The sequence below is a fragment of the Ctenopharyngodon idella genome, chromosome 3 (genome assembly GCF_019924925.1).
Source record: "Ctenopharyngodon idella isolate HZGC_01 chromosome 3, HZGC01, whole genome shotgun sequence".
Taxonomy (NCBI): Eukaryota; Metazoa; Chordata; class Actinopteri; order Cypriniformes; family Xenocyprididae; genus Ctenopharyngodon; species Ctenopharyngodon idella.
In genome coordinates, this window is record NC_067222.1 from 38,155,259 (window position 1) to 38,181,293 (window position 26,035).

The 26,035-nt window shown below is 37.0% G+C and overlaps 1 protein-coding gene across 1 annotated transcript; it reads right to left on the reverse strand.

Moving 5' to 3' along the window:
* Nucleotides 1–10,437: 10,437 nt before the first annotated feature.
* Nucleotides 10,438–24,220, reverse strand: kctd5a (potassium channel tetramerization domain containing 5a). Its single transcript, XM_051886853.1, has 6 exons — nucleotides 23,776–24,220; nucleotides 21,855–21,963; nucleotides 21,579–21,670; nucleotides 19,685–19,780; nucleotides 14,880–15,005; nucleotides 10,438–12,766 (listed from the first exon to the last, which is right to left on the reverse strand). The coding sequence occupies exons 1-6, from the start codon at nucleotides 23,995–23,997 to the stop codon at nucleotides 12,737–12,739; spliced, it is 675 nt and encodes a 224-aa protein (XP_051742813.1). The 5' UTR covers nucleotides 23,998–24,220; the 3' UTR covers nucleotides 10,438–12,736.
* Nucleotides 24,221–26,035: the final 1,815 nt, after the last annotated feature.

Genomic DNA, 26,035 nt, shown 5'->3' on the forward strand with positions numbered 1-26,035 from the left:
TTCTGTCGTTCATTCTATCTATCTATCTATCTAGTTGTTCGTTCTTTCTACATATCTGTCGTTCATTCTATCTATCTATCTATATCTATCTATCTATCTAGTTGTTTGTTCTGTCTACATATCTGTCGTTCGTTCATTCTATCTACCTATCTATCTATCTGTCTGTCTGTCTGTCTATCTGTCTGTCTGTCTTAGTCGTTCGTTCTATCTACATATCTGTCATTGATTCTATCAATCTACATATCTGTCGTTCATTCTATCTATCTATCTATTTATCTATCTATCTAGTTGTTCGTTCTATCTACATATCTGTCGTTCGTTCGTTTATTCTATCTATCTATCTATCTATCTATCTGTTTGTTCTATCTACATATCTGTCGTTCATTCTGTCTATCTAGTCGTTCATTCATTCTATCTATATCTATCTAGATCATTCTGTTTATCTGTCGTTCATTCTATGTTGTTCATTCTATCTATCTATATCTATCTGGTACAAATACATGTATATTTGTTAAAAATTAAGGTATTTTTTAATAACAAGTTGATGTTGATATTTAGATGAATGTAAATATGATATTTATAGTACAAAGTATAAATACGTGTACAAGATAACTGAAATCGGTTTTGGCCTGCTGCCACAGATGATCCAGTTGTTACATATTCAAGGTCGTTTGACTGAGGTCTGGTGTAATATGAGACTAGCATCCCTATCCAGCAGAAACCTCACTGTGCCACTTTACTCTCCCCCGTAGCCCATCCATTCCGTATAACACTGCATAACACATAATCGACACACAAAACTCTTCTCTTGTACATGGCAATAAAGATAGCTGGCATGCTCAATATAGGACACGTATTAAAAATGTATGACCTTTAATGACTGTTCATTTATATCTTTATTGCTTTTTTCCCTGAGGATTCTGATAATTCTGTAGAATCTCAAAGCACTGCATGATGTATGTCATCCAAGATCCGAAGCAGAAAATGACTCATTTATTTCAAAGGTAAGTCATTTATCAACTTTTTCATGTAAATGACAAGATAATTGACTACAGTCTTCATGAAAAAAGACACATGTTATATCAGCATGAGGGAAAACAATCTTTCCGTAAGCTTTTTGTTGGCAACAAAAACACTGTTTTTCTTACTTACCTGGCATTGAATCAGGCTAAGATGCAACAGGGCTGGCCTGTTTGGGCAAATTCTTTTTAACAATGCTTACCTCTTGTGTTGCTCCCCAACAAATCTTCTGACATTTTGACCAATAGAAATCTGAGCTTGGTGCAGGTTGTATGGAGGGATTGGCTGGCTTGTTGCTAAGAGTCAAAGTGCAGTAACTCATCCGAGGGACAGGGCATTCCCACACTGCTGAATAGAGCACGCACCCCGTTAAGCAGAGAGAGACACACAAGGCAGAAAAGCGTGTCGCAGCTTGTTGAAATATCATGGGAAATTGCAAAAGTGCACCTGTACCAAGCTCCCTGGATATGCTTGAGTGAATGCACCACAATGTTTTGTGCATTATTTTTGTGCAGTATTTATGATTTAACTCAGGACATTGTAGTGGAAGGTGCAGTTATTATTTTTCAAAACAGTGTCTGGGACCCCCAAAGGGCCACAAGGGGGTGCAAGGAGGTCAGTGGAATCTTTTAGAAAACAAAATAAAAAGTGGGAAAAAGTTATATTTAGCATTGTTGTTGTTTTAGTCTGCTTTATCAAGACTGGTTATAAACTACAAGAATGTTTTTATTTTAGTTATACAAAATAAACTGAATAAAAATCTAAATCAAATTTTGTGTTTCGCAAAGTTTGCTGCTTCAGTTGTTGTGGTGTTGATTTCACGAATAAATCACCGTTTCCATCCAGTGAGTCAAAGAGAACAAAATCGTCACTTCCTGATAAACTGGTGCTAAATTTCACTAAGAAACGTAAGAGATTCCAAATATAATAATTTTCGTATATAAATTATTTGCGCGCAGATGAAACGCAATAAACGTGCTTTTCAGAGGCAGTTGCTGCTGTTTGGGAACGCAGTCATATAAGACAGTTCTGGGAGGAATTATACCGAAACCACATTGACAACAGACTTCTGAATGACCAAAACAGTGTTTAAGATGCTTTGCAACAAGATTTTTCCGCTGGTTAGTACAGTTAGGCCATCCCATTGCGCAAAGTCACATGATTTTTTTTTTGATGCGCATCAAGGAATTTATTCAGTAAATGTTTTTCCATCATAGTTTATGTGCATGTTTTCTTATCGGATAGAAAATTTATCCGACTCAAACGAGCGGTAGTTTTTTTTTATGCGCATTTTTAGAATTTATGCGCATCTTGCCGTTTCCATCCAGCAGCTTTTGATGTGATATCCCAAAATGCGCATAATAATAGGTAGATGGAAACATAGCTAGTGTGAATGTAGCAAAAATGACCAGCTAACATCATTTAGGTAATCATATCATCAGCACATGGGAAAGTGTGAACGAGCACTATCAGGTGAAATCAATCTATCATTCTGATTGGATTATAAGAGCAGATTCATTGCTATAAAAGTAGGGATGAAGTGCTTCCAATTAGTGATGCAAAGTCAGATTCTTTTCCGCGAACCGGTTCTTTTTAGACACTTCGGCTCAATGAACCAGTTCAAAAAGACGATTCATAGGTTTCTGATGTCATCATGCAATGATGTCAATATGCATTTCTTTTCTAGTAATGCTGCCTTCATGTGCTATCGAAAATTTGGCAACTCCCAATTCTGAAGTCTTGATTACGAGTTCATCGCATTCAAGTGCAATTTTTACCTAGGAAACACGATATGGTTATCTACAAACCCGATTCCAAAAAAGTTGAGACACTGTACAATTTGTGAATAAAAAAGGAATGCAATAATTTACAAATCTCATAAACTTATATTTTATTCACAATAGAATATAGATAACATATCAAATGTTGAAAGTGAGACATTTTGAAATGTCATGCCAAATATTGGCTCATTTTGGATTTCATGAGAGCTACACATTCCAAAAAAGTTGGGACAGGTAGCAATAAGAGGCCGGAAAAGTTAAATGTACATATAAGGAACAGCTGGAGGACCAATTTGCAACTTATTAGGTCAATTGGCAACATGATTGGGTATAAAAAGAGCCTCTCAGAGTGGCAGTGTCTCTCAGAAGTCAAGATGGGCAGAGGGTCACCAATTCCCCCAATGCTGCGGCAAAAAATAGTAGAAAAATATCAGAAAGGAGTTTCTCAGAGAAAAATTTTGAAGAAAAGTTTGAAGTTATCATCATCTACAGTGCATAATATCATCCAAAGATTCAAAGAATCTGGAACAATCTCTGTAAGTAAGGGTCAAGGCCGGAAAACCATACTGGATGCCCGTGATCTTCGGGCCCTTAGACGGCACTGCATCACATACAGGAATGCTACTGTAATGGAAATCACAACATGGGCTCAGCAATACTTCCAGAAAACATTGTCGGTGAACACAATCCACCGTGCCATTCGCCGTTGCCGGCTAAAACTCTATAGGTCAAAAAAGAAGCCATATCTAAACATGATCCAGAAGCGCAGGCATTTTCTCTGGGCCAAGGCTCATTTAAAAATGGACTATGGCGAAGTGGAAAACTGTTCTGTGGTCAGGTCAAAATTTGAAGTTCTTTCTGGAAAACTGGGACGCCATGTCATCCGGACTAAAGAGGACAAGGACAACCCAAGTTATCAGCGCTCAGTTCAGAAGCCTGCATCTCTGATGGTATGGGGTTGCATGAGTGCGTGTGGCATGGGCAGCTTACACATCTGGAAAGGCACCATCAATGCTGAAAGGTATATTCAAGTTCTAGAACAACATATGCTCCCATCCAGACGTCGTCTCTTTCAGGGAAGACCTTGCATTTTCCAACATGACAATGCCAGACCACATACTGCATCAATTACAACATCATGGCTGCGTAGAAGAAGGATCCGGGTACTGAAATGGCCAGCCTGCAGTCCAGATCTTTCACCCATAGAAAACATTTGGCGCATCATAAAGAGGAAGATGCGACAAAGAAGACCTAAGACAGTTGAGCAACTAGAAGCCTGTATTAGACAAGAATGGGACAACATTCCTATTCCTAAACTTGAGCAACTTGTCTCCTCAGTCCCCAGACGTTTGCAGACTGTAATAAAAAGAAGAGGGGATGCCACACAGTGGTAAACATGGCATTGTCCCAACTTTTTTGAGATGTGTTGATGCCATGAAATTTAAAATCAACTTATTTTTCCCTTAAAATGATACATTTTCTCAGTTTAAACATCTGATATGTCATCTATGTTGTATTCTGAATAAAATATTGAAATTTGAAACTTCCACATCATTGCATTCCTTTTTTATTCACAATTTGTACAGTGTCCCAACTTTTTTGGAATCGGGTTTGTACGATAATTCTTGTTATATCAATGAAACATTCAAATAAAGTCATTTGTGTCAAAGCATATTGCTGATTATTGCCTTTCATTCACTTAAGTTAACGGAGTTTTTGGTCACAGTTTCATTTGCGGATCCTTTATGTCGGATATGACTGACCAGTATTGAGTAGCCTACATCTTGCATTGTATCGTCAACTCACTCATCAGACTCCTCTGTAATCCTCAACAAACTTCGACAGTTGGTTGAACCGGCTCATTCTGTTCATTTTGAGTCGGACGTGCTACTTTGGCTGTGTGTCTTGTGTCATCAACCCAGAACTAAAGTTAGATTCAGTTCTATTAGTGAACTGGCTCGAACGGTTACTTCCTGAGAACCGGCTCAAAAGAACGATTCGTTCAAGAATCGAACATCACTACTTCCAATCATAGTATTCTTTTGTTAGCAATGGTTCCCTCCAAAGAAAGATGTGTAGTCATTATTGCTTTGCATTAAAATAGCTTCACATGCAAGGAAATTGCTGCAAAGAATATACCTGAAAGAACCATTAACTGAATCACCAAGAACTTCAAGGAGAGAGGTTCAACTGCAGTGAAGAAGGCTTCTGGATGTCCCAAGAGTGTCCAGTAAGCACCAGGACAGACTCCTCCTGAGTAGTTGGCTATGGATTTGTGTCACCACCAGTGCAGAGCTGCTCAATATTGGCAGCAGATGGGTGTGAGTGACTCTGCAAAGTGAGGCCAAGACTTTGGACAACGGCCTGGTGTCAAGAAGGGTGGAAATGAAGCCACTTCCCTCCAAGAAAAACATCAAGAACAGACTGAAATTCTGCAGGAAGTACAAAGACTGGACAGCAGCATTTGTTCTCTGATGAAGCCCCTTTCCGACTGTTTGGGACATCTGGAAAACCGATTGTCCAGAGAAGAAAAGGTGAACGCTACCATGAGTCCTGTGTCGTGCCAACAGTGAAGCATCCTGAGACCATCAATGTGTGGGGTTACTTTTCATCCAAGGGAGTGGTTCTCTCCCAATTCTGCCCCAAAACACTGCCAGCAATAAAGAATGGTATCAAAACATTCTATAAGAGCAACTTCTCCCAACAATACGGGTGCAATTTGGTGATGATATGTGCATGATGGAGCACAATGTCACAAGACAAGAGTGATTAGTGAAGTGGCTTGGAGATCATTACATCCGTGGCTGAGGCCACTTCTCAAATCTTAATCCCAGAGAACCTGGGGTCAATCCTCAAAAGGCGCACAAATTGTTTTCAACTCTGAGCACTAATAAGGTAAGAATGGATCACCATCAGTCAGGATTTGGCCCAGAAGGTGATATCCAGCATGCCAGAGCAAATTGCAGAAGTTATGAAGAAGGGTCAACACTGTAAAATATTAACTCTTTGCATATATTAAATGTTTTTGGCAATAAAAGCCATTCAAATTTATGAAATGCTTATTGTTTTCCAGTACACCATAGAAACGTGAAAAAATAATCTACAAATGCTTTAGTACAATGACAATAAAATCTTTTTTATTTATACTTTATACATTAAAATATATGGCTGCCCTTATATTTTCATTTTTGGATCATCTTTATCTTTTAGGATCCTTTTGAGTCAGAAAACACCTGGTTTAGGATCTGTTATCTCACATGTTCCAACTCTAAAATACATAAAAATGCCCTCTGCTGTGCCAGTTGTGTCACTACAGCAGTATTTTTAGACCCCAGTAAACAGGCTCAATTCATACCCTTCCCACCAATGTCCTGTAGTCATAGATCATAAATTCATAAACGTAATACTTTAAAATGTATCCTGCAATTTAGTTCTCTGCTCAAAACTTTGAAGTATATATATACTTCAAAGTTTTATATATATATATATATATATATATATGACTTCCATATATATGGGTCATTGACAAATAAGGTTTTTAAAAGTAAAAAAAAAAAAAAAAAAAAAAACATAATAGAGATATAATTAATTTTGAAGTTTTATTAAGTGTTAACAATGAGATTATGTGGTTTTTATAATCATTTAACACTGCTTTTGTCATTTTTTATAAGATGGATAAAATTTGTCACTAAAAGAGTCATTTGGTTTAACCAAAATTTCAGTTTCACCGAATGACGATATTTTCAAAAAATGTTAACAGGCTGATATCTAGCTAGCTAGCTAGTTAGGTTGCTATCTAGCTAACAAAAGAACAATCAAACATTTTATATTATGTACAAGTTTTTAAAATATTACATTTTCCATTTTTATGAGCAAGTGAAAACAAAAATATTTCAGATAGTTAAGAGAGAGTTAGTAACTTTGCTTCACAACCATGTGGTCCTTTGCAGGTGTCTGAATGATGTCACATCCTGTCACATGATACTGACTGCATGACTTGATCCAAAATGGTCCCTTTATATTGGTTACTCTGAATGACATCAATGAAATTCATTTTTTTGGACATTCTTTCTCATAAAGCAACGACTTCTACACATAATTTTAATACAATTATGTTGATATATGATGTTATAAAATCATGCCAGAATAAAAAAATATTTACATTTATTACATTTTAAGATATTTTAATCACAAATGAAATGGCTGTATTGGCCTTTGGACGGTTAAACCGAATGACCTTTTGACACTTTAAAATCTTTAAAATACCTTTATATGTAGCAAAATATAATTAAACCCTTTTGGACTCAGTAAAACAGATTTAGTTGTACTACCTTACATACTTTGGATGTCATATCTTTGTTTATTATTAAGGCCTTTGGACAAAAAAAAAAAAAAAAAAATACCCATCACGTCATTGACCCATTGAGATATACAGGTGCTGGTCATATAATTAGAATATCATCAAAAAGTTGATTTATTTCACTAATTCCATTCAAAAAGTGAAACTTGTATATTACAGGTGCTGGTCATATAATTAGAATATCGTGAAAAAGTTCATTTTTTTATTGTAAATTATTTTAAAAAATGAAACTTTCATATATTCTAGATTCCCTACATGTAAAGTAAAACATTTCAAAAGTTTTTTTTTTTTTAAATTTGTTGATTAGAGCATACAGCTCATGAAAGTCCAAAATCCAGTATCTCAAAATATTAGAATATTTACATTTGAGTTTCATTAAATGACCATCCCTACAGTATAAATTCCGGGTATCTTTTGTTCTTTGAAACCACACTAATGGGGAAGACTGCTGACTTGGCAATGGTCCAGGAGACAATCATTGACACCCTCCACAAAGAGAGTAAGTCACAGAAGGTCATTACTGAATGGGGTGGCTGTTTACAGAGTGTATATCAAAGCATATTAAATGCAAAGTTGACTGGAAGGAAGAAATTGGGTAGGCAAAGGTGCACAAGCAACAGGGATGACCGCAAGCTTGAGAATACTGTCAAGTAAAGCCAATTCAAACACTTGGGAGAGCTTCACAATGAGTAGAATGAAGCCGGAGTCAGCGCATCAAGAGTCACCACACTCAGACATCTTCAGGAAAAGGACTACCAAGCCACTTCTGAACCAGAGACAACGTCAGAAGCATCTTACCTGGGCTAAGGAGAAAAAGAACTGGACAGTGAACAGTGGTCGAAAGTCCTCTTTTCAGATAAAAGTAAATTTTGCATTTCATGTTGAAATCATGGTCCCAGAGTATGAAGGAAGACTGGAGAGGCACAGAATCCAAGCTGCTTGAAGTCTAGTGTGAAGTTTCTGAAGTCAATAATGATTTGGGGGGGCCGTGACGTCTGCTGGTGTTGGTCCATTGTGTTTTATCAAGTGCAGAGTCAATGCAGCCATCTTCCAGGAGATTTTGGAGCACTTTATGCTTCCATCTGCTGACAAGCTTTATGGAGATGCTGATTTCCTTTTCCAGCAGGACTTTAGCACCTGCCCACAGTGCAAAAACCACTTCCAAGTGGTTTGCTGAGCATGATATTACTGTGCTTTATTGGCCAGCCAATATGCCTGACCTGAATCTATGGGATATTTTCAAGAGAAAGATGAGAAACAGTCGATCCAACAATATACAGATGATCTGAAGGCTCAATAGTGCCTCAGCAGTGCCACAGGCTGATCACTTCCATGCCACACTTCACTGATGCAGTAATTTGTGCTAGGAGCAAGTCATTTGCTGTAATATGTCCTGCCGATCAAGTATTGAGTGCACAAAAGAACATACTTTAAAGAACTTGAACTTTTCTGTTTTGCAAATCCATTTTTTGATTGATCTTAGGAAATATTCTAATATTTTGAAATACTGGATTTTGGACTTTCATGAGCTGTACGCTCTAATCATCAAAATTTAAAAAAAAAACTTTTGAAATGTTTTACTTTACATGTAGGGAATCTAGAATATATGAAAGTTTCATTTTTAAAAATAATTTATAATAAAAAAATGAACTTTTTGATGATATTCTAATTATATGACCAGCACCTGTATATTCATTCATTACACACAGACTGATATATTTCAAATGTTTATTTCTTTTCATTTTGATGATTATAACTGACAACTAAGGAAAATCCCAAATTCAGTATCTCAGAAAATTAGAATATTACTTAAGACCAATACAGAGAAAGGATTTTTAGAAATCTTGGCCAACTGAAAAGTATGAACATGAAAAGTATGAGCATGTACAGCACTCAATACTTAGTTGGGGCTCCTTTTGCCTGAATTACTACAGCAATGCGGCGTGGCATGGAGTCGATCAGTCTGTGGCACTGCTCAGGTGTTATAAGAGCCCAGGTTGCTCTGATAGTGGCCTTCAGCTCTTCTGCATTGTTGGGTCTGGCATATCGCATCTTCCTCTTCACAATACCCCATAGATTTTCTATGGGGTTAAGGTCAGGCAAGTTTGCTGGCCAATTAAGAACAGGGATACTGTGTGCAGGTGCCAAGTCCTGTTGGAAAATGAAATCTGCATCTCCATAAAGTTGGTCAGCAGCAGGAAGCATGAAGTGCTCTAAAACTTCCTGGTATACGGCTGCGTTGACCTTGGACCTCAGAAAACACAGTGGACCAACACCAGCAGATGACATGGCACCCCAAACCATCACTGACTGTGGAAACTTTACACTGGACCTCAAGCAACGTGGATTGTGTGCCTCTCCTCTCTTCCTCCAGACTCTGGGACCCTGATTTCCAAAGGAAATGCAAAATTTACTTTCATCAGAGAACATAACTTTGGACCACTCAGCAGCAGTCCAGTCCTTTTTGTCTTTAGCCCAGGCGAGACGCTTCTGACGCTGTCTGTTGTTCAAGAGTGGCTTGACACAAGGAATGCGACAGCTGAAACCCATGTCTTGCATACGTCTGTGCGTAGTGGTTCTTGAAACACTGACTCCAGCTGCAGTCCACTCTTTGTGAATCTCCCCCATATTTTTGAATGGGTTTTGTTTCACAATCCTCTCCAGGGTGCGGTTATCCCTATTGCTTGTACACTTTTTTTCTACCACATCTTTTCCTTCCCTTCGCCTTTCTATTAATGTGCTTGGACACAGAGCTCTGTGAACAGCCAGCCTCTTTTTCAATGACCTTTTGTGTCTTGCCCTCCTTGTGCAAGGTGTCAATGGTCATTTTTTGGACAACTGTCAAGTCAGCAGTCTTACCCATGATTGTGTAGCCTACAGAACTAGACTGAGAGACCATTTAAAGGCCTTTGCAGGTGTTTTGAGTTAATTAGCTGATTAGAGTGTGGCACCAGGTGTCTTCAATATTGAACCTTTTCACAATATTCTAATTTTCTGAGATACTGAATTTGGGATTTTCCTTAGTTATTAGTTATAATCATCAAAATTAAAAGAAATAAACATTTGAAATATATCAGTCTGTGTGTAATGAATGAATATAATATACAAGTTTCAGTTTTTGAATGGAATTAGTGAAATCAACTTTTTGATGATATTCTAATTATATGACCAGCACCTGTATATAATTGTTTTATGCATTTAAGCTTAGGTTAAAAATGCAGAAAGGATGTGTATCAGTATTTCGACTATAAAGGGAAAAAAAAAAGAAAAAAACACTTCAGAATTCAAAAGTGTTTATTTAGTTTGACCAGGTTCTAGCATTACCATCATATACATTTTCCCCAGTCGTAACTTGCAATTACATATATAATATACTATGTGAATACACAAATTGTAAGCATAAAAAAAATACAAATACAAAAACATGTTATAGGATAATAAGTATAGGAACAGCAGTGACAAAGTGGAGCAAAAGTCATTTCAGTCTGCTTCTGCCCATTTTCAAAATACATTTTGCAGATTGCACGCTTTAAATGAAAGAAAAAAATCCCGAGACAGGACATCAGACGCCCACACCCGCCTCAGGTAAAACAAAATGGTGCCCATCAGAAACGAGTTTTTGTAAACAAGCAACTGAAATGTCGACCGTCACTGACAAGGTCCAGCAGACATAATGGAGACGTGTGAACGGTGCATCAGTGTGCACTTTTTCCACCAAGATCTAGGAAGCAGGATGTAAAGAAACGAGTTTAAGGGCTGCAGCGCCCTACACAGTGATGATAACCATCACTCTCCAGTGTCTCGGCCAGGATGTCAGCGGTGAGCGATGGGCGTTTTCAGTGCGCTGTCTGGATGCCATGCACTGTGGAGCCTCGGAGGCTATAACAGAGGCACATTTCACCACGAGACACTGACTCAGTGTGCAAGCAACTTAACACTCCACTGATAAGGACCCAAACCTCCTCTCTAGCTGCTAAGACACAAGGTTGACAGTAACTAACTAGGTAATTGAGAGGATATGTAAACATACAGGTCTTGAAACCAAACTAGAATGTGGTGTCACTTAAGTCAAGGTAAGTAAACGTGTAGCATTATTGTTTATAAAACACTAGCCATGTAAACTTCGCCTTGATTAGGCAATATTAAGAGATCAAATGAATCTCTGCAAAAGATTATAGCTTGTATTCCACTAGTAAAAGCCCTTTGTGTGTGTATGTGTGTGTGTGTGCGAGAGAGGATTAGGAAAAATAACATGCACTGAATATTATGCTCTTTAGTCTATGTACACAAATAGATATGCTTGTAGCCTAGCAAAAGTGATGTGTTATTTCCCTGACCACAATTCCAAATGAAATTCAGATCTTGTGTAGGTTCATTAAAGGCAACATTGTCAAAATATGTCTCTTTTTTTTTTTTAAAAATAAACTACAGGATTATGTATATTTGGAATCTAAATTCAACTTGAACAAGTTGAAACAAAGCAAATCCAAAACTGCAGTGTTAAACTATGTGGATAATAATTTTTCACTCTTCTAGAAGTGCCCTTTCTGTCTCCATCACTTACCAAAGTGTGAATAAAAGAAGCCCTACAACATCACTAATTAACAGTCACTGTCATGTAAGTAAAGCGTTGTTCGAAACGGTATTGCCAAAACAAATCAGACTCAATGTCTTTGTAGCCTTGCCTTAATTCTCCAATTAAACCAAATCTATCAACATCTCTGTCACAAAGTCAACGCGTTTCATTTGTTAACAGTGTCAGGTGTTTTTTTTCACCCCCCAAAAAACGCTTAAAAAAGTTCCAGTTTAACCAAAATCCACGTGGAATGAATGTGGGGATGGAAGACAAACATTTTTCTGTTCTGTTTTTAACCAACTCAAGGCAGCAACAGTAAAACCTCACAAAACGTGAGGAAACTTTGAGGCAAACTGTTACGGATGTTCTTTCACCCTTCTGGTATAAAAACTAACACTATGTAAGTCAAAAAATTCAATAAAATCATAATCTCATCAGTTCCTACAAACATGCTAAAACAAAAATCCTTTCAATAAAAATCCATCATCCCTTTACCAGCCAATGTTACAGATAAGCCACCTGAATATTATAATCTCAATCAAAAAAATACTTTTTCCACTCTCTCAATTATAATTTCAAAAAATGAGGTTTAGCTTCCTGGAATAATATACAGTTTTAAATATTTTTTTTTTTCTTTTTTGACATAACTGCTCACTGGACCACAAATGACATGATAAACATATTTTGTGAAAGTCGATTAGAGACCCTGAGTAAATATGATTGGACCAGACGTGATTGAGGCCCTTTTTGCTCAGCTTACTAATGACATGCATATTCCTACCTTTCAAACAAAACGATTCAGATAGATCCGTCGATGTCAAGAACCAACAGACCGTTATAACTGTGCAGGCACAAACAAGTGTCAATTATTCTAAATCAAAACATAACATCCACTTTAAATAGGTTGTCATTCCGCTTGACAAATTTCTCTCTCGATGTGATATGGTGCATGTTGTTTTGCCCGGCAACTGCAGGACTGGAGGAAATAAAACAGTCGTTTCACATTCGAGAGCCTTGTTCTTGAAGAATCTGTAAGAGAGGAACAACTGTCAATGGATGATGAAAGTCAGCATGTCTAGATAAAACGGGGGAAGACAAATTAAATATTCAAAATAGGATTTAAAATTCATCACACAAAATAAAAAGAAATTCAGTTTGGGTCATTTTTCTGTGAATCACTTCAACACCGAATCGACTCGCTTAACTCTCAAATGTCCAAAGTGCCACTTGTGTAATGCATACAAGTTATGAAAACACATGTAAATAAAAATATGGCTGTATACTTGAATTAATCTAATACTGTGTGTGTGTGTGTGTGTGCGTGCGTGCGTGCATGCATGCGGAGACGAACAGTTCTCCTTTGTCTTTAAATTTTCATTAGCAAAACTGAACAAATTAGACAATATTGTGTCTAAAATAATAATATTAACTTCTTATTTACTGAACTGTTGTATAAAATCAGTATTGCATTTGCACTCGTTATATAGGATATGGGACAAAAACAGCACTCGTGTGATATTGCTTAACTCATATGATCTAAATATGAGACAAAAACTCAAACAGGCATATCTTTAATTTTAGGGACTTTCTGACTACATACTACAGGCTTCATCTCACAGTGAGTTGTTGCCGTTGTTGTGCTCCTCAAACCATTCCTGAACCATTTTTTGCTTTGTGGCAGGGCGCATTATCCTGCTGAAAGAGGCCACAGCCACCAGGGAATACCGTTTCCATGAAAGGATGTACATGTTCTGCAACAATGCTTAGGTAGGTGGTACGTGTCAAAGTAACATCCACATGGATGGCAGGACCCAAGGTTTCCCAGCAGAACATTTCCCAAAGCATCACACTCCCTCTGCTGGCTTGCCTTCTTCCCATAGTCCATCCTGGTGCCATGTGTTCCCCAGGTAAGTGACGCACACGCACCCGGCCATCCATGTGATGTAAAAGAAAACGTAATTGATCAGACCAGGCCACCTTCTTCCATTGCTCTTTGGTCCAGTTCTGATGCTCACGTTCCCACTGTTGGCGCTTTTGGCGGTGGACAGGGGTCAGCATGGGCACCCTGACTGGTCTGCAGCTATGCAGCCCCATACGCAACAAACTGTGATGCACTGTGTATTCTGACACCTTTCTATCAGAACCAGCATTAACTTCTTGAGCAATTTGGGCTACAGTAGCTCGTCTGTTGGATCGGACCACACGGGCCAGCCTTCGCTCCCCACGTGCATCAATGAGCCTTGACCGCCCATGATCCTGACGCCGGTTCACCACTGTTCCTTCCTTGAACACTTTTGATAGATACTGACCACTGCAGAACTTCACTTCACCTGTCAGTGGTCATAATGTTATGCCTGATCGGTGTGTCAAATAAATATAGATGTATACTGAATCTCTTTAAAAAAAAAATGTTGCTATATCACCCGGCCCTAAACGTGAGGCCTTTGCTTATTTGTTAAAGTGATTGTGTGGACCTCACAGGAAGTGTACAACAATGCCTTGGTGATCTCACTCCAACATGTTTATTACGGTGCATGACCTCTGTTGCCTTGATCCTGTATTACCCTGTCACTAAACTCAAATGAAACCATAAAAGAAGTTTTTCCAGGAGGAAACTTGTGGCTGCAGCAGCTGATGGGGAGGAGAAGCATTAAATATTGAGCAGGTTTTCCATCATTATCTGGCAGAGGAAAGCCGACTGGATGAGCTGAGGATATAATTCTAGGGCTTTCTAATAGGCATGAGTATAGCCAGACAGCATGCATCAAATTGAGCATTAGTAACAGAGATTCAGAGGGAGGGAGAGAGCGAGCGCCACTGCCTTCAGCATTCAGCAGAGACCTAATTATCAGCTTAAGTGATATGTAAATGATGCCTCACCAAGAAATACTGAAAAAAAAAAAAAAAAAAAAAAAAAGTATTTCCACATCCTTAGTGTGCACAGCATGCAAGGAAACAAAACACTCATGCATGAACACATTTGATCTGGTTAATCAACTCTTTGAGTACTGTTGTGTCATGTGACCATCTGAAGAGCAGAGCTGTGGGATATTTTCTTATGATCTGTGCATAAGTGACTATTTCTGTCTGTGCACGAGGGAAGAGTGCATGGGAGACTGTAAAAGGGTTCTGTCATCCTCACCTTGGCCTTTTCACTGGGCTCGCTGTTTGTGCCGTACGACTGATTGTGCAGCTCCTTAGAAACCACGCAGAGGAACTCTGCTTGATCCTCATTTCCGTAGTTGTACGAAGAGCCGATACTAACCAACTGCCAGGAGAGAGGAAAGGAAAACACATGACGACAGTATTTCCATAGTAAACTGATTTGACTACAATTTGTTCATAAAACGTAAACAAATCCACACACAATCCAACTTGCTATGTATTCTTTTGTTGCTGGTAATAATGTGTAAAACCACAAAATCAAAAGAAAAATATATTTTTTGCTTAAACACTTTCACTCCAAATTCACATTACAGTAATGGACCAAAAAAAATAAATTAAACTGCATTGCAAGTATTGTATGGTAGTATTTATGGTAATATATGTTTTACTGAATTTAGATAATTTTAATTTATGCTGAATTACAGTAATGATGACTTTTTTATATTATGTCACGATGCAAAAAATGTAATTTGAAATTTTTTTTTTTCTCTCTCGATATAAAGAAACAAAACTCAAATGCTCACAGCATAAGTGTTTGTTTGGGGAGGGGACGATTTGTCAACGTCTGAGCAACATTACGGAACAATTTAAGTGGGCAAGCGAGATGAAGAAAATCAACAAACCCCCTCATAGATTATTTACAATCAATGTTTTGTTTAGACGTTGAATAGGAGCATCAATGTGGCAGGAAGGTGATCATCGACTCCTCTTGAGTAGTAAATGCCTCGTTTTTTTTGCTGATTAGTCTGAACCACCAGACGCTCCCTTAGATCAGTGGATCTCAACCTTTTTGACCTTTTTATTTTTAAAGCCCTCCCTCCACTTAATTTCAACACGATAAAACATTTTAGAGCTTGCCATAACTACAAAGATGTATATTCATTATAAAAATAACCAAATAATACAAAATATCTTAATTTTTAGCCTATTTTCATGCTTGTTTTTATTTTCATGCTTGGTTGTTTCTAAAAAATTAGTTTTTTGAACATTAAATGATGTAAATGTGTTCTAGTAGTAAAAAATATAGTAAAAACATAGTAAAATGTATGAACCTGGAGCATAATAGGACCCCTTTAAGTCATTTTGAAGCCCCCTGGTTGAGAACTACTGCCTTGGATGCTTCACTCACCACAGGTTGTTGAACCACAGACACTTCCTGCTACTGGCTAGAGATGAACACACTTGAGTACCAAACTCCCACATCCGCATTTCGCACCACAAATGACATCTCGTTTCTCAAACACCCCAAGCATAAAGCCTTCGCTTTGTTTCTTGTTACCCTTCCACCACAAGAGCACGCATATGCAAAAATAAAAGCAATCAATGTTTAGCATGCTAGTCAAATAAAGGCAACCTTCCAAAAACATTTTCCACTGCTCCTACTAGATGCATGATATTGATCTCAACACTAAACATTCTAAGCTGCCCTCAAAGCAAACATCACATGCATCACTAAAAAACATGTACAATAGGGGTGGATAGCATAACTAATCTCATATCACAGTGCAAGATATATACATACATACATACACACATACATACATACATACATACATATATATATATATATAGAGAGAGAGAGAGAGAGAGAGAGAAAGAGAGAGATGCACCTCTTGATGGAAATAACATCACAACATTTATGTCCATCAAGAGGTGCATCATTTTTTGGTCAAGATCTTGTATTGACAATGCAAGAGGTGAGCACTCTGTAAAGTCTCCTCCAGCACATCCCAAAGACTTTCAATGAAATTAAGGTCTGGACTCAGAGTTGCCAACTCATGTGTGAAAATAATTCTTCATGCTCTCTAAACCATTCTTTCACAATTTTAACCCTGATGAATCTTGACATTGTCATCCTGGAATATGGCCATGATGTGTCTTCCTACATGGTTGTTTAAGAAATGAAAAGCTACACACTCCATCTTTAAGGGTTAAAAGAACCGTTGCCAAACATATAACATGCTAGAAACACAATAATCACTGTAATAATAATCCTTTCATAGATTCTTAAGTATTTGCCTATTAAAATCCAAACAGCGAATTTTTTTTTTTGGCCGGGCAGTGTATGTGTATGTGTGTCATTATATATATATATATATAGCTGAAAAACAAATTCAACCAAAAATAATAATACATAAATTAATTGTGAATTAAATATGTTCTATTCTTTGACATAAATTACAGGGACTTCATCATTATATCGAGATATCATGATATAAAGATGTGACAATATGTATTGTTGATGTAAGCAATAGCTATGATGCGCAATATAGTTATTTTTATCCAAGACTTAGCTTACTGTATAAAGTACAATTCACCCAAAAATGTAAATTCTGTCATCATTTACTCACCCTCATGTCATTCCAAACCTTCAAGATTTTTGTTCAACTTCCAAACACAAGATATTTCTGTCCTTCCATTTAAAGTCAATTCCTCTAAAACTTAAAAGATCCAAAAATGTCATAAAGCCATCATAAAAATAAGCAGTTGAGTGGTCTAATCCAAATCCAAGTCTTCTGAAGAGACACGATAAGCATACTGGAGTAAACACGGATGATTACATGCTTGTGATGCACAAAAAAAAAATAACATGGGAGTGACTAAATGCAGAATTTAAATTTTTGGATGAACTAATCATTTACAGTTTGGGTATAGCCATTTTCTTGCGAACTAACTTAATCGATTGCATTGATCATCTGAAGCGCATATGCGCTGCGGGAACGACACTCCTTAAAGTGAAAGCGCAAACATCATTTAAATCACCATATCACATTTAGCTTCATTAGTATGATTATTCAAAGCATTTTAGATGGTTTATTCTTATATGTATAGTGCATTAATAACGGGAGAGGCGGGACAAGCACCGCGTGTGTGGCTTGTCTGTGTAGAGATCCAACGAATGCCTGCATTGAAAGTGCGAATAAAAGAAATTTTTTTTTCGGAGTTTCAGTGACATTACTACAGTAAACTACTATATATAATGTTGAATATACTGTATAATAATGCAATGGGGAATATTTGTATCACGAGTTCAGTATCGTGATTTGTATCGAATCGTAACAAAAAATAAACACCTGTTAAAAATAAACACCTGTTATGACAGTACTGATGACATCTAACACTGACAGAAACAACAATCCAACATTCTATCAATAGACCCTTTTCACATTTCCGAGTTTCTCAGAAGCATCATAGTTGGGTAAAATATTATAGCGGTGAATGAGAGACTTCGTTAAATATATTTTTTGCATTTCCATCTGCTCAAATAGCAAAAGAAAAACTCCACAATAGTGTTTTCATAACTTTCAAAAAGAGGAAAAACATAGAGAGCAATTGATAACGGCAGTCAGAAGAGAGAAGGATGTCATTTTTACCGTCACTTCCATAGCTGCTGTATTAGAAACACAGCGTTAACTAGATTTTTGTAATTTGATGCAAAGGTAATATGATACTAAGTATAAAAACTTTGCAGGATTTCCGATATTGATGACCGTTAAAATGCGTCATCACAGTCTGTGAAAAGGGTCTATTGGTGTATTTTCAAAGGTGCATTACAGGGAATGCCTGGCATTCTGTCACCTTACTGCAGCCCATATAAGGAAACGCTTCAGGACCAGCCAAAAGCAGGTCAGGAGAGCCCACACACCTCACTCACTGCTCTGGGGAAAACCCTCCTATACCGCATGGTTCATTCATTGGCCAACACCACCACTACACCACATATTGGCATCCTCATTCACTACAGGTTTGGCTTTGAATTTTCAGTGGATGGACGTCAGTTCATTCATACAAACCTGAGCTGAGTTGGTTCATAGGTTTTATGAGAAAGAAAAAGCATATTGATTCAAACGACAGGTGAAAATGAAGTGTAAGCATAGTGAAATTATCATCCCACAATTTGAATCAGTAAGTAACATCTAACCGCTGGCTTTAGATCACAGATGTCCAAACCATCACATTTAAAGAACAGCACATTAATCACGGTTGTTACACCCTGTCTACAACGGACACGACTGATGACCACAACGGCTTTAGTTGGTCCACACTGGAAGTTGCATGCCATCGTACAACACTCTGCTGTTAACTTTCTATCCAACAATGCTATGGCCGACAACCAATAAATGGCTGGTATTCAAATTATACACAATTTTGTCCAAACCACTTTTAAACAAAAAAAAGAATAAAATGTAAAAAATAAGGGAAATGAGCATGAACAATTAAATAATGTCTGCCAATACACACTATCCTTCAAAAGTTTGGGGTCAGTAAGATTTTTTTTATTTTGATTTGAACAAAGTCTCTTATGCTCATGTATTTATTCGATAAAACATTCAGTAAATTTAAAATAAATTTATTTCATCCAAAGCCATTACTCCAGTCTTCAGCGTCACGTGATCCTTCAGAAATCATTCTAATATGATGATTTGCTGCTCAAGAAACATTTATTATTATCATCAATGTTGAAAACAGTCATGCTGCTTGATATTTTTGTGGAAACCGTGATATATTTTTTCAGAACTGTGAATAGAACATGTCTCTTTTCTCAAAAATTTGAGACATTTAATGTGTCCCTTTTCTAAAAAACAAAACAAAAATGTAGATATCTTATTGACCCCAAACCTTTGAATGGTAGAGTACATTTACATTAAAAAAAAAAATTTAATAATTGGCCATTAACCAATATGGTACAGATATTTTGAGCATCCCCAATTAAAATTCTACAGTATGCTAGAAAGTTTAAACAAGAGAGTAATCCAACTGCTCTATTGTGTTTCTAATCACCTGTTCAAACTTCCAGCCATCTGACATGGTGGAGACCATCTGTGTCAGTTCCTCCTCCTGACACTGTAGGACTCTGTAGACGTGCTTCACAGGGAGCTGAGGGCAGAGGAAAGACTATGAGAATACAAAAACACTGCCATATTATGAAAAGTCAAGAAACACTTTCTTTTTGTCTGTGCTCTGATTTAATTGTAAAATGATTCTGTCATTCCTGCAAACCCACAAATGTCACCAGATGAAGGTGCTGAGAAGGCAGATTTCAGAGGACACCTTTGTCATGGTATACAGCAGGAGCATTGTGAAAGGATCTGAAAAGCTGTGCAAGATGAAACCATGCAGAATACAGGTTTGCAGAATCTCCCAGATTACAGTGTTTTTGACTGGTTAATATATTTGTTTTAAATCAATGGGCCTCATTCATGAAACGAACACATAAAGTGTGTAAATAATTTGTAAAATAAATAAATAAATAAAAACGGTAACATGTTCAAGAATGGTTTTCTGAACGATTTACATAGAAATTTGTTCTGCTCATGTTTCATGAAGGGCCAATATTGAAGCAAGTTTACACCAGGAAAAAAAAAAAAAAAAAAGGCAATTGCAACTTTTTATCTCTGACTTTTTATTTCTGACACTTTTCTCACAATTGCTAATTTAAATCTTACAATTTTTACTTTTTTAACTCGAATTTCATTACTTTATAACTTTTTTCAGAACTATGAGTTTCTGTCCCGCAACTGACTTTTTTTTTTAGAACTACAAATTTATATCCCGCAATTCTGACTATTTTTCAGAACTGAGTTTATATTTCCAGAACTGAGGGTTTCTATCCTGCAATTCTATTTTTCGAACTGAATTTATATCCCGCAATTCTATATTTTAGAACTGCAACTTTATATCCCACAGTTCTGCCTATTTTTTTCAGAATTTCAAATTTATATCCTGCAATTCTGACTATTTTTTCAGAACTACGGTTTTCTACCCTGCAATTCTGACTATTTTCTAAACTGTGAGTTTATATCCCGCAATTCTATTTTTTTTTAGAACTGCAACTTTATATCCCACAGTTCTGACTATTTTATTCAAAACTACAACTTTATATCCCGTAATTTTGACCATTTTTCAGAATTTCAAATTTATATCCTGCAATTTTGACTATTTTTCCCAGAACTGCGATTTTATATCCTGCAATTCTGACTATTTTTTCAGAACTACGGTTTTCTATCCTGCAATTCTGACTATTTTCTAAACTGTGAGTTTATATCCCGCAATTCTATTTTTTTTTTAGAACTGCAACTTTATATCCCACAGTTCTGACTATTTTATTCAGAAATACAACTTTATATCCCGCAATTTTGACCATTTTTCAGAATTTCAAATTTATATCCTGCAATTTTGACTATTTTTCCCAGAACTGCGATTTTATATCCTTCAATTCTGACTATTTTTTCAGAACTACGGTTTTCTATCCTGCAATTCTGACTATTTTCCAAACTGTGAGTTTATATCCCGCAATTCTATTTTTTCAGCACTGCGACTTTATATCCCACAGTTCTGACTATTTTTTTCCAGAACTGCTACTTTATATCCCACAATTCTATTTTTCAGAATTTCAAATTTATAACCGAATTTATATGCGAAGTTTATATCCCACAATTCTGACTATTAATATAGTCAATTCTGATATAGTCAATTATATAGTCAATATATAGTTTAATATAGTCAAATTATAGTCAATTCTAACTATTTTTTCAAAACTGTGAGATTATATCCCACAATTGACTATTTTTTCTCAGAATTGAGATATAAATTCGCAATTGCAAGATATAAAACTGAAAACACTTTGATTTGTTTTGTTAGATATGTGAAGTAGCACAATCTCAACTTGACTTACCTGAGCCGTCTTACAATCCCTCTCCCTGATTTTGTCTTTGACCAATTTAATCAAAGAAGTGATATTGTAGAATTCAGCCTCTTCCAGCACACCTGAGAAACATTTTACAGATGAAATGTTTAATCAAAAACCACATATCATAGACAAAACAGCTTGACGTCAAGAACATTTAGAGCTTAAAAACAAGTTACAACTGAATTCAGCTGCCAGTGAGAAAAAAATCTAACAGCATGTCCAGACATATCTTAAAAGTTCTTAATCACATTCCCATCATACCTTCCTCTGCTAGGCCTCTGTTCAGCACCAGCTTCCCATGTCTCAGATAGTTGAGCACCGGACCAAAATAAGTGGGATCGCGGTCTATCAAATAAGCACCCGTTTCATCCTGGATGAGGAAAGAGCATTGTCAGTACCGTGATGCTTGTCTCCAAAGGGCTTTCAGCATAATCAACATAATGCAGATTATTAAACCTGGCTATAACGACTCACCACCTTATCAGATAGTTTGTTCAAATTAAAGAAATTTTTAAAAGAAATAATAAACAGTGTTTTATCAGTACTCAAGGGTATCAGTTAAGACAAGGTGTGGCTGACATTTAACATACATGCTGCTGAGCCCATAGGGACGCTGATCCATCTCCAGCACAACATCATTACCGCGGATCAATATTGAGGTCAGAAAAGTGAGCTTTATTTCACAACGTTTACACTTAAATGAGAGCAACTGGCAAGAGCGACTTCACCGTTAAATCATGAAATTTCTTATTTTGTAATGAAAACATCTTTATTTATAAAAGATATTTTTGACTAAGCCGAGGAACATAAGAAATTCTTAGCAGCTTTCAACTGTCGTTGCCCTAATAAATGATGCATACTGACCTTTAAAAGTTTAAAAGCATGCAGGCAACCCTATTTCTTCTTGTGTCACATAGAAGAAACTAGAGGATTTATTAAAAGACCAGTATATGACATGATAAATAATCAACTTCGTGCATAACATATATACATTCACTAATTAAACCAGTTTAATTGGTTGTTAATTCTACTCAGGATCAATTCCTGATCAATTATAATTCGTTGGGAGTATTAAAAGAGTTGTAGTTATTAACCGTTTTGCTGACAGATTAAAAAAAAAATAGGTATATATTGACAAGCAATACCTCAAAGGTTGAAAATGATAAATTTATTACTAAATAAAAAACCTTTGATTCTCCAACGCTAAGTTCTTATTTACAAAGTAAACTGACCAACAGTTCTCATTGTTTACTCCAAATAAACAGCTGAAAAACAATTATTTTACTAAACCATATAAACAATATTAATTTAATTAATTTTAGTTTAACCAGATAAACATTGAAATGGTTTAATTGGATAAACACTAGTTTAACACAATAGTTAGATAAGCACTAGTAAAATATTTTATAGCATAAGATTGCTTAGTTAACATTAAATATTTTGCATTTGACACTGATGAATTAGACATGTCTAATTGAAGCTTTCTAACAATAATCAGCATTTAATAATCTAACCATATGTAGACATGAACCAAGAGTATTGTACATCGTCAATTCATGTTATCTAATGCTTTTAATTATTAGTAAAGTCTTATTGTAAACTGTTATCAACATTTCAATAGTTTATAGCTAGAAACTTAATTAATATTTCTAGGTATCCAGTCAGATAAAAAGTGAAACGGTTAATCAAACAAAAGCTAGTAATCTTGGTAATTTTTTTAAAATTATTTTTATTTAAAGGTTTAGTGAGATGAACACTAATGAAAGTTCTTCAGTTAGCACTTGACATGTAGCATGCAAGTTTGTACTGATACAAAAACTATAGTCAAGGTGTATTCGCATTTTAATATTAAACACTTAAACGAGCTGATGCTACTCAAAATATACTACAAACAGCCTCTTTAACCATATCTGACAGTCTAGAGCTAACTTTAATTGGTGAACAAGCTACATCAAGTGTTATCAGTTAAGCTAAGCTAGTAAGCGGAGCTCCATTGACTGTAACTTTACCAGCTAGCCGTCTAGCTAAAATATTCAAATACATCAATATAGCGAAATATTACACAAAAACAGACGCATCATTTTGAGTTTTTCCAGTTTAACTGAATTGCGTAAAGCCCAGATACGCGAAGTCTCGGTTAGTGTTCACAGTCATGCTATTAAAGAGCTCGCGGTATAAATACCTTGTCAGAGTCGAGGTCGGGGTCGGCCTGGCACAGGCGGTACAGGAACGATTTCGGATCTCTGCACAGCGTTTGTCTCGTCGTGAGAAAGTACGTGCCGCCGACGTTCAGACGAACCCATTTGGACGAGCCGCTTCCGGACGGCTGCAGTCTCTCACCGGGAGAAAGAGCGAGACACCTCCGACCATTCGAGCCGCTCGGGTCAGGGCTCTTCTCCGCCATCCCTCCTCTGCGCTCCCGTTGCCTAACTGACTGATGGAACTGAACGAGAGCAGGAAGTGTGCAGAGTTTGAGAGCTGCTGTGTGCCCTGAGCCCTCCCTATACAGTCTATGTCTCCAAACACACAGAGATGCATATCTAGACCGCACCTTTGCCAACCAAGAATATTACACGCGCCGTGATGCTCAATTATTCTACCTAGCTAGGCAGCTCAATACGTTTTGAAACACAGCCACGGTTTGTTTTATTTTTTTTACTGAAACTGTTAAGACTTTTATAGCCTACAGGAATTTTTCTTTCTTTCTCCTTCTGCGAAATTAGGCTATAATAAAAAAGCAGAAGTGGATGGACAATGATGTCATTGTTGTTTAGGCGTTTAATACAGCCACATGATTATTGACGTAATATTATGTCTGTCAAAGCAGGCATATTTACATTAGTATTCAGTTATTTGTTTAGTCAAATAAATACTTTTTTTTTTGTCAAATTGTTAATAATACAATGATTTAGAAGATAAGTATGGAAGTCAATTTCTGTCACATACAGTATCTCACAGAAGTGAGTACACCCCTCACATTTTTGTAAATATTTTATTATATCTTTTCATGTAACAACACTGAAGAAATGACACTTTGCTACAATGTAAAGTAGTGAGCGTACAGCTTGTATAACAGTGTAAATTTGCTGTCACCTCAAAATAACTCAACACACAGCCATTAATGTCTAAACCGCTGGCCACATAAGTGAGTACAAGTGAAAATGTCCAAATTGGGCCAAAAGTGTCAATATTTTGTGTGGCCACCATTATTTTCCAGCACTGCCTTAACCCTCTTGGACATGAAGTTCAGCAGAGCTTCACAGGTTGCCACTGGAGTCCTCTTCCACTCCTCCGTGATGACCCAGTGCCGGCAGCACTCATGCAGCCCCAGACCATGACACTCCCACCACCATGCTTGACTGTAGGCAAGACACACTTGTCTTTGTACTCTTCACCTGGTTGCCGCCACACACGCTTGACACTATCTGAACCAAATAAGTTTATCTTGGTCTCATCAGACCACAGGACATGGTTCCTTAGTCTGCTTATCTTCAGCAAACTGTTTGCGGGCTTTCTTGTGCAACATCTTTAGAAGAGGCTTCCTTCTGGGACGACAGCCATGCAGACCAGTTTGATGCAGTGTGCGGCGTATGGTCTGAGCACTGACAGGCTGACCCCCCCACCCCTTCAACCTCTGCAGCAATGCTGGCAGCACTCATACATCCCAAACACAACCTCTGGATATGACGCTGAGCACGTGCACTCAACTTCTTTGGTCGACCATAGCGAGGCCTGTTCTGAGTGGAACCTGTCCTGTTGTATGGTCTTGGCCACCGTGCTGCAGCTCAGTTTCAGGGTCTTGGCAATCTTCTTATAGCCTACGCCATCTTTATGTAGAGCAACAATTCTTTTTTTCAGATCCTCAGAGAGTTCTTTGCCATGAGGTGCCATGTTGAACTTCCAGTGACCAGTATGAGAGAGTGAGAGCGATAACACCAAATTTAATACACCTGCTTCCCATTCACACCTGAGACCTTGTAACACTAATGAGTCACATGACACCGGGGAGAGAAAATGGCTAATTGGGCCCAATTTGGACATTTTCACTTAGGGGTGTACTCACTTTTGTGGCCAGCGGTTTAGACATTAATGGCTGTGTGTTGAGTTATTTTGAGGGGACAGCAAATTTACACTATTATACAAGCTGTACACTCACTACTTTACGTTGTAGCAAAGTGTAATTTCTTCAGTGTTGTCACATGAAAAGATATAATAAAATATTTACAAAAATGTGAGGGGTGTACTCACTTCTGTGAGATACTGTATAAAAAAAAATCATGCTTTGGTAAATCAGAATTATGACAAAAAGTCGAAATTGTGAGATACAAAGCCAACAAAGTAATAATTATCAGATAAAAAGCTGAAATTATGAATTACTAAATCAATTAAGTCAGATAACAATAAATAATAATATCATTAAAAAGTCAAAATCATGATATACT